Here is a 9871-nt window from a genome sequence, read left to right on the forward strand (position 1 = left end):
CATCATAGGAAGACACAAAAAAATAGAGAGAGAGGAGTGGAGACATACTGAGAGAAGAGGTATTTTTTAGCTGAGGTTTAGAAGAAGAAAATGAAGAGCAGAGGTGAAGACCCCAGTGATCATGCAGGACAGTAGGGATCTAAGTGTTCAGAAGGGTAGGCTAGTGCCAGACCTTGTACAGATCTGTATGTCACCAGGAGAAATTTAAACTGAATACAAAGCGAGAAGGTTGGCCAGAGTAGTTGATGAAGAACTGGGGTGACAAGAGTTGAGTTTTTGGCAGAGTTGTGAACAAACTGAGAAGAGTGTATGTTTTATTAGGTAGGCCAGTGAAGAGGGAGCTGCAGTAGTCTAAATGGAAAGAGATAAATGCATTTTTAAGTGAGAGCATAGGACTAAGGTGAGCAACATTATGAAGCTGGAAAAATATATTTTGGTTAGGATCATAATATGAGGTTTGAAGGAAAGGAAGGAATCTAAAAGTATGTCTGGATTGTGAAGCACTCGATATTTTATGGCTATGCCTAATAAATTAAGTGTAAAAAATTTAATGTGCATCGAGTGTCACAGGTTGTGAATGTCAGTTATAAGGGCAGAAGGAGCCATTACTGGAGTGTCGTCGGCATAATAGTGGAAATTAAGACCATGGCTGTGGATGATCTGAAAGTGGAAGCATGTAAATGATAAACAAAGGGCCCAGGACTCAGCCTTGGGGAACTCCTTGGGAGACGACTTGTGTTTACCTAGAGCAACAAAGTATGATCTGTTGGTAAAGTAGGAAATGAACCAGTATAAGGCAGTGAGGTGGGAGGTAAGTATTTTGTGTTTAAGGGCGAATCCCATTTTAAACAATGTTACCCCTACCCCTTGTTTTCAAGTGCTATCTTGGAACTGAGATACAACATGTAGTATTCGATATCTTCCCCTATGAAATGGAAGAACACTTCAAGAGTCTGAAACATCATCAGAACACAAATAAAAAGAGCAGAACTTCACCAGCACTCTGTTGTCAGACTGCAGCGATATCAGAAAAATTCAGCTGGACTTTAATGTAGTTAAATTTCGGGCATTGTATGCTTTTAGAAGTGTTTGATAAACCTTTATTATCACACACTTCTAACTCTATGGTGTCAAAGGTGAAATCAGTGGCTTATTTGGCTGTTTTTTTGCTTGAAACTTCCATTCCCACCTTGAATGCTGCAATATCCACAGGCACTAGGATGTAATTGCTTCATCATTTATGGTGGAACTGGAAATTATGAGACATCGGCTTACTATTGTCAATGTTCTATGCTTGTTTTAAAGTAAGTGGACATAAGGCATTAAAACTACATTAAAATAAGACAATAAACTGGTTATCATAGTTATTAAAGGAGAAAATGTTGATATTTGTGGCTTTCTTTTGTCACTTGTGCCAGCACATGAGGTGGCAGGCAGCCATACCAGCACCAAGGGAACAGTTGGGGGTTAGGTGCCTTGCTCAAGGGCACAACGGCCATGGAGGTTGAGGGTGGAGAAAATGTTGTTCCTTCAACAGACCCCCCCCACTAATTTTCTTGTTGGTTGAGTGTGTCTTAGTGGTGACCTTCCAGTCCCAAGCCCACTTCTATGACCATTAGGCCACAGCTGCCCATAACTGTAAGCTCAGTCTGCCAATGTGAAGTTCATTCACAGATGGACTGCACTGAGGCTGTTTGTCACTAATTACAAGTGCAAGGCCAAAATGTACTGTAAAACAAAGAGTAAAGATTGATACATGCCTCATATCTACCTGCAGTCACGCTCGCATGCGTCCATCAGCAAACAAAAAGTTTTCAGTGCTCACCATAATCTGATGGAGACAAGGACTAAGCTCTTTGTGCCTGGAGTTAAGCTCCATCCCCAAACACAAAGCAAATCAATTCTATTAAAGTTCAAACTGCGATTTAAATGTTGATGCTATATGGCGTAATGTCACAGATAAGGTCAAATGGCTAGCGCGACCTTTCAGGGTTAAGCGATTGGCTTTGGCTCGCATGCTGATGCTTTGGGCTGAATGTCAAGGTTCCGAGTCTATGGGGCTGTGTAAGTGAGGCCTGTGAGTTTCCTTTCCTCCAGTCGAAATGCTACATCTCGGATGGCACAGCATTATCATGGGTGTGAGCACTCATTACAGAATCTGAAATGCTCAGGCGGCATCGGGAAGGCATCCATGATGTAACTGGAAGCTAATGGCATCTTGAAACTTTTCGGAATAGCATCTCACACATCTGTGCGCGCTGACCTTTGCGATCAGGTTGCATGCTTCCTCTCAGTTTCCTTAGGCACCAATCCTCTGTAACATGACACCCACAGCCCAGTAAAACTGCATCTGACAGCTCTTACAAAATGACTTGCAATTTGTCTTCCATCTTGAATTAACATAGATTGGATTAAGACAACTAAGATCTAACTTTGTAAGAAAACCAAATGCAAACAGATAGGACCTACAGGACCAAGCCATTGGTTGTGTGTTACTAGGGTGGAGGTTAGGGTTAGGCTTTGAACACTTGAATTCGCTTTTAGGTTCTCACAGACAATACCTAACAGAGGTAGTAATTCAACAGCTCTAAATATCTTTGTGTATTTTAGTGTAACTGTATGTAGGAGTAAATGGTTTTAGCTTGTGTCCATCAGTACTTCACTGTGCTGTAACAGCAGAATGGAAAAAAATATTTCCTCTAAAGTTAATGGGTCAGAACTGCACTCTGAAAGGAACAAATACATTTTGATGAGGCTCATTTTGTTAGATTTATGTCTTAAATTAAAGCATTTTATGTCTATACCTAAATATACAGAAAAATGTATTTAGGCTCAAGTATAAGTAAATTAAAAATTGTGATTCACAATTCATTATATATATATATTTTTAAAGAAATTTTTTCCTTCTCCTGTAAAGTTGCTATTTTGGGAGATATTTTTGATTGACAGCAATATATATATATAAACATAGCACAAAAAGTATGGAAATTTATGTTTGGTAGATTATTTCTTTGTTGTAACAATGTTTCTTGGCAATAAATCTGCTTGAATATACTGCTGGAAAGCCTGTTAATTTCCCTTTTAAATGGTGCCACATTTGTAAGGAACATGCTTTTGTGGATGAGCAGTAGAGCTGTGTATGTGAGTTGCGCCCATGAAAAAATTGCCAAATCCTCTCTGCCAATGCCAAACAGCTTATTCTGCCATTGACTCGTTTGGTGTTTGGTGGACTGGATGATTGAAGTTTGAAGAAACAAGACTTATTGGCAATTTAACAATTTATTCTTTTAACAAACAGGAGCCTCAGTAACATGTGGAAGAACCACACACAGCCACAAGTGTGGCACCTCATGCTGGTCACACACTGCTGGGGGATGGCCTCCCATTCTTCAACTACCATTTGTCACAAGTCAGCCAATGTGGTTGTGTTGGTCAGTCTGGCATGAACAGCACACCCAAGCTGATCCCACAAGAGATAAACCCTGCTCTGTGGGGGCGAGCACTGTCATCTTGGAGGATAGTGTTCGGTCCCAGACTGTGGAGATATGGGATTGCCACTGGTTGAAGAATTTCATCTCAATATCTCTGCATTGAGATTGCCTCCTATGATGACAAGCCTGGTTTTTCCAGCGAGGGAGATGCTGCCCCACACCATCACACAAAATAAGCTTTATGTGTCACATAGTGGGGTGTGGGGGAGTGTCAGGATGGTCAGAGATAAAACAGGAATGGAGGCAATCGCAGGAGACTTTTAATGAACACAACAAGGGAACTAAACAGAGAGCCTAGGGAACTAGACAATGACTACTAAACTCACTGAACAAAAAAAAAAACAATACAAAGACCTTGAAAAATAAACAGTGAACACTAAGCAAGAGCAAAAAGGAGCTAACGCTAAACGAGGCAAAACAAGATGGCTAAACACAGAATATTGAAGCTAAACTCAGAACATTGAAGCTAAACATAGCAAGACTCTCAAGCAAGGCCATGACCCACAATCAGGAAACACTGACGTGGACTTTAAAAGGAAAACACAAACAAGAAACACCTGGGACAGATAACGAGGGGGCAGGAACACAAAGGTGGCAAAAGAGGGAGGAGCAAAGGCGGAGACAAGGAAGACAGGAACAAAACAAAGAGCCATTTGCTTATAAAAACAAAACACTTTCCAAGATTTATTGCCAAGAAACATTGCTACAACAAAGAAATAATCTACCAAACACACACTTCCTTACATTTTGTGCTGTGTTTTGTGTATGTATTGGTCCATTCATCACAAAGTAGACATAAAGCAGTGTATATGGCATTGAGTGTTTAAAAATTAGACACTAACAATGTTATCAAACATTGACACTATTGTTAAAGATCTCTGTGTGTTCCTCAGGTGGTCCATCCGGTTGGTCATCCTCTCACTGCGAATGCTGCTGTAAGAGTCAGAAGAGTGAGCGGGAAGGCGAGAGCGGGACGTCCTTTAACGAACTGTCCACTTCCTGCTCTGAGACTCAGTCTGAGGCCAGCTCTCCTCATGAAACGGTCATCGTCCGGCCCGCTCCTCGCCAGCCTAACGTCCAGACGCTAGACAGGGCCATGAAGAAGGTCCCAGCCCAGGCCCTGCAGCAGGCGGAAATGAGGCGCAGGACGGACCTGCTGAGGGTCCGCACTCATGGACCCCGGGACCTGATGACCGCCAAGAGGAAAGCGGGCAAGGAGAAGATGACCCCTGAGCAGGAGCTGCAGAAGTGCATCCAGGACTTCAGGCGAATCAAAATCCCTGAGCGCTTCCCAGACAGGAAGAACATGTGGCAATCAGACCTGCTGAGGAAGTATCACCTGTGAACACAAACAGAGAGTGTGTGAATGTGTGTGTGTGTGTGTGTGTGTGTGTGTGTATTTGGAATATGAGCTGCTTATCTGCATTTCAGATCCCATTCTGATCTGCACTTGGCTGAGGAGCGCAATCTGTGACTCTGATCTTGCAGATAGACGCTTAATGCGCTGAGAACAATGCGGTTAAACCTTGACTCGGTCGCACACTCCACTGCTCTGCTCTGTTACAACAAGCACAATTACTCTAACACACACCCCTGAGCTGAAAATCCATTCCAATGCGTCTCAACGAAGCTGCTCTTTAAGGAGTGCAGCCAAATGGGTCAGAAATGCGCCGAAGAACCACCATTGCCTGCTCTACACACGCTTGCGACACTGCACCAGTCACACACACCTGGGTACAGGAACAGTGAAGGAGCCGCACTACTGCTCACAAGTCTGGAATTGCTCAGTTCAATAGAAAAGACCTCATTTTGTAGTAACCATCAAGTCCTCATCAGCACGGGTGGGAGGTAACTAGCTAAAGCCACTGACGGAGTTGTATTTAATGAGAATTTTTAGATTGTAACACTTCCACTGTAATGTTCACTGTAGTTCTATATGTAACTCAGTGCATCAGCAGTGTTTTCTGAAGCACTACTATTCTTTAGGAAGGTACTTGAGGGATTAAGCCTACTGTGCCCAGGTCTTTCTATGAGAACATGAATGTCACTGGTTTTCTTTGAAAATTGTTGAAATATGAATGTTGCTCCTCCTTTGCACAGAGACAATGTAACATGGAACTGAATCTACACTTTAATACCATTCTACACCAACACCAGCTGCTCAAAGTGTCGCAGAACAACAACAACAACAACAAAGAGATCCTGTACAGGTTCACTGTTGTTTGCTAAGGACAGAGACAGAGTATAAATATCTCTTGAAGCATACAGCAGTTGCCTTGCAGTGCACTTGTGTGAGTTCCCAGATAGCTGAAATCTGTCTCACTTTTGGCACCAAGGACTCAGTTATGGCACTGGCAGGTGTAGTGTGGGCCAGATGTGGGCCAAAGGTTTACTCCGTCCAGATTTGTTCCACAGCAAACCTGATATCTGGCCCATACAATGTGGATCTGTGGCTGAGTCGAGGCAGCCAGACTCATTGAATGAGTGCCGTCATTCAAGCCAAAAGAGACCTGCAGGTGTGCCACATTGGAGCCACACGTCGACCAAGCGTTCATTGCTATTTGGGTTGAAGGTACAATACGTTCCCTTTTCCAGAGGTGGACTATCTGTAGGTTTCATAACAGAAATTTGGGTTTGAATTAGTATTTATGAAATCAATGAGAGCGTCTATTATATTTCCAAATTGAAGTTGTACTACTGAGCACTGAGGTAGCAGAGTGACAGTTTCCACCACATTTGTCAGCGCTGGTTAGAGGGTTTTTTTGCATGGAGCTATATTCATATTTCATATTTTCAACCCTTTAGCAAACAGATTTCAGAGGTAACTTTCAGAAGAACAATGTCTATCCAGCCACATTTAGTTCATAGTGTGTTTGTTTACCACAGGGTGCAATAGCAGTGATCTCCTTAAGATGTCATTCATTGTTTCCCATAGGAATATCTGCTTACCGCTGGAGTTTCTAATAAGGGCGTGATGCTGAAAAGTGACACACAACTTCAGAGGTGATATTTAAGAACAACTGACCTTTTAATGCTCCGCTGAGAAATGTGATTTTAATTGTCTCTACTTTTGTGAGGTTAGACTGGTTTTGCAAAACATGGACAAACATCCCTTTCTGCTCAGTGAAACACTAGCACAGCTCTATTTGTGTCATGGTTTATGGGAGGTACATTCTAATTTTTAAATGATTTTACTTTCCATGTGTGTGAAAAGAATCACTGCTAAAATAAGAAGCATGTCCCTTTTGCCGTGTAACTGAACTAGCGTTAGCATATTGGCTAACGCATCACCGTCACTTCAAAACTGTCTAGTTTTAAGGAACATATTTCTTTTTGGTGGTATTCTGATTCATTCCAGTTATAAAAGAAGAAGAAGAAGTAGAAGACAAAGAAGAAGAAAAACAACAACAAACCTGCGTACGAAGTGTGGAACTTGGCAGGAAATGGCTCTGTTGCCAACACTGCATGAAGCTTGTCCAACCTAGCAACAGTTGCCAGAAATGCATTTATTGGTGGAGCATAAATAAGACGAATGTTTACAAGGATTCAATGACGAGGATCAATCTCAACAACGTTAGGCTTTAACCAACATGTAGGAGGCTGTAACACAATGAAGAATATGTGCAGAATGAGGGCCAGGGCTGTAGGACTTTCTTTAACATCTGAGAAAGCTGTTGTAACAGACATCCAATTAAAAACAAAATATTAGCTATGAGTCATTCCACACTTCTGACCAGTAGAGTATGTGTGAATGGTGAAAAAAAAGTGAAAACAAGAATAAATAATAATCTGGTGTTGTGTTGAAGTGTATGGACTGTGTTGATACAAGTCTGTTTTGGTGATTTTGCAAGAATAAAAGGGTCATTTCATTCAGTAAAGTAATGATGCGGATAATGATGATGAAGATGATTATAATGATGATGATGTTCCCTGTTGTAGCAAGGCAAAAATGCATGTTATTTCACGGAGGCCAGTGCCATGCAGTATCAGTATCAATTAGATCCAATTAATTTGTGCTCTATGCCCCACACGATTCACTCACATTTAGCAGAAACCATTAAACGACTGAAACGATGCATCGGTGAGAACTGAGCAGCACTGTTTATCATCGCTAGACTGTTCCTGTGTGTTGTGAATATTTCTTTCTTTGTCTGGACTGTTGTTTGTGGTGTATCTGAACTGGTTTTGGCCTCTGGGTACGTGAAGAATCTCTTATTGTGAATGTGCAATGATTCATTAAATGAGTTGAGTTTAAAGCATAATGCACTGCTTGGACTCTGCTGTTGTCTCTGTGAGTCTGTGAAGTGAGATGGAGGAGTGTAATTGGTAAAAGGCACAGCTTTCAGGCACGGGCTTATGGAAGAAAACAAGCCGGTGGCCAATTTTGCTTGTTTATGTCAAATAAGAGAGTGCGGCCTCAGCAGATTGGATGGAGCTTCGGCGTCAAGGTGCGTTTGCTGTTTTTTTCCACAAACAATGCAGGATTCAAAAACCGTCTCTGAATGTTCAGATTATGAGCTTTACTGGCTCTAATACAACACAGACAGAGTTAAGTCCGCACCCTGTCTCCTCACAGGTTATCCGCATGATTGCAGAGGTAGGATTCTGTAATCCAGCTTTCCACAGCTTTCAAATGTGCTTGTTCTAACCTCTGATTTTTTTTCCCAGGGAAAAAACGTGGCAAGAAATACATGCATCACAAGTACCATTTTTAGATGGGCCTATTTTTAGTCAAGTTTCTGCAGCGTTGCTATATTTCTTCTGCAACTGAGAAGCTTTGGGGCTTGTATCTTAGCTCCAAGAGATCCAAACACATTAAGCCTGGCAGATTAAATAAATAAGTTTTTAGAAAGGTTCACATTTTATTATGGCTCTATAACACAGGCGTACAGATCACTCTAAAGGGCTTGAAATGGCGGCAAGAATAACACAATGGACTCAGTCGCCCTTAAATGTGTGATAGGAGAGACATTAGAAGTGGACAAATGATAAATTGCTAACTGGATGTTCAAGCAATTAAAACGTGAATGAACTCTTTCAGGTAGCGGCACGGTGGTGCAGCAGGTAGTGTCGCAGTCACAGCTCCAGGGTCCTGGAGGTTGTGTGTTTGATTCCCGCTCCGGGTGACTGTCTGTGAGGAGTTGGTGTGTTCTCCCTGTGTCCACATGGGTTTCCTCCCACAATGGGTTTGCTCTGGTTTCCTCCCACAGTCCAAAAACACACATTGGTAGGTGGATTGGCGACTCAAAAGTGTCCGAGTGTGTGAGTTGATGTGTATCTGTGTGTCTGTGTTGCCCTGTGAAGGACTGGCGCCCCCTCCAGGGTGTATTCCTGCCTTGTGTCCAATGATTCCAGGTAGGCTCTGGACCCACCGTGACCCTGAACTGGATAAGCGCTTACAGATAATAGAACTCTTTCAGATTGGCTTCATGTGAAAAGCCACTAATGCCAACACAACGTTACTGGACTGCTTAACACACTTGGAGGAGAACCCTAACCACCCAGTCCTATCAGGTTCACTAACAGACACCTACACTGGCTAGTACCATGTATAATGATGATGATGAAGAAGAAGGGACATTTTAACCACCCAGAGAATGTAGAATCAACGAGGCTCTGTAAGACTCCCAGCCACGCATGACAGAGGAGGCACTGGGGATATATAAATGTCTCTATATGTTTCCAATATCAACATTAAAAGCCCAGTAGACAATGGTGGGTTAGTAGGGGAAATACTACGGGTATATATATATATATATATATATATATATATGTTTTGTTTATTTCAGCTTACACTAATAACACTGCTTTTTCCAACGTTGTTCATTCCTATGGAAAGTACATTACATCTCAATGCATTCTGGGCAAGTTCTGCTTCTGAAGTGGTCATCAGTGTTGACTCGTTTCCTAACCACTCCGAGGTCTCACTTAACACACTTCAGTTAATGCAGAAATGCGACAACCCTTAAGATGGAGTCAGGGATTTCCCCGAGAGGAAGAGGCGAGGTGAAGTAGATGAGGACAAGTTACAACCGCAGGGTAGATATGACCTTCACTGTAAAGCACCATTTCACATCACTATATCTGAAACTGAAATAAAATTCTGAACTTTTTTAGTAGCTGAGATTTCAGGGGGTTTTGTCTGTTTCTACTTGTTTGGTAATGCTCCTACAGTTGCTGTGAAAGCACTCATTTGTGGGAGGAGCATGAGTCCCTAAATGTGAAATACAAAGAACAAGAACAAGTGGACATTTGGGCTTGGTATTTTTAAAAGGGGGCAAATCATACCCCTTTTCCACAAGCGAATGAAATAGAGGCAACATGATGTGGTACCACAGTCCAAAAACACACGTTGGTAGGTGGATTGGTGACTCAAAATT

The 9871-nt window shown here is 42.1% G+C and overlaps 1 protein-coding gene across 1 annotated transcript in view; it reads left to right on the forward strand.

Moving 5' to 3' along the window:
- Positions 1-7702, forward strand: part of LOC136695420 (BTB/POZ domain-containing protein KCTD16-like) — a 51296-nt gene extending 43594 nt beyond the window's left edge. The window contains exon 2 of the mRNA XM_066669485.1: positions 4385-7702. Coding sequence (XP_066525582.1) covers positions 4385-4836 — 452 coding nt within the window. The 3' untranslated portion in view covers positions 4837-7702. The remainder of the gene's footprint in view (positions 1-4384) is intronic.
- Positions 7703-9871: the final 2169 nt, after the last annotated feature.

This window comes from Hoplias malabaricus, chromosome 4 (genome assembly GCF_029633855.1).
Source record: "Hoplias malabaricus isolate fHopMal1 chromosome 4, fHopMal1.hap1, whole genome shotgun sequence".
In the NCBI taxonomy this organism is placed as follows: domain Eukaryota; kingdom Metazoa; phylum Chordata; class Actinopteri; order Characiformes; family Erythrinidae; genus Hoplias; species Hoplias malabaricus.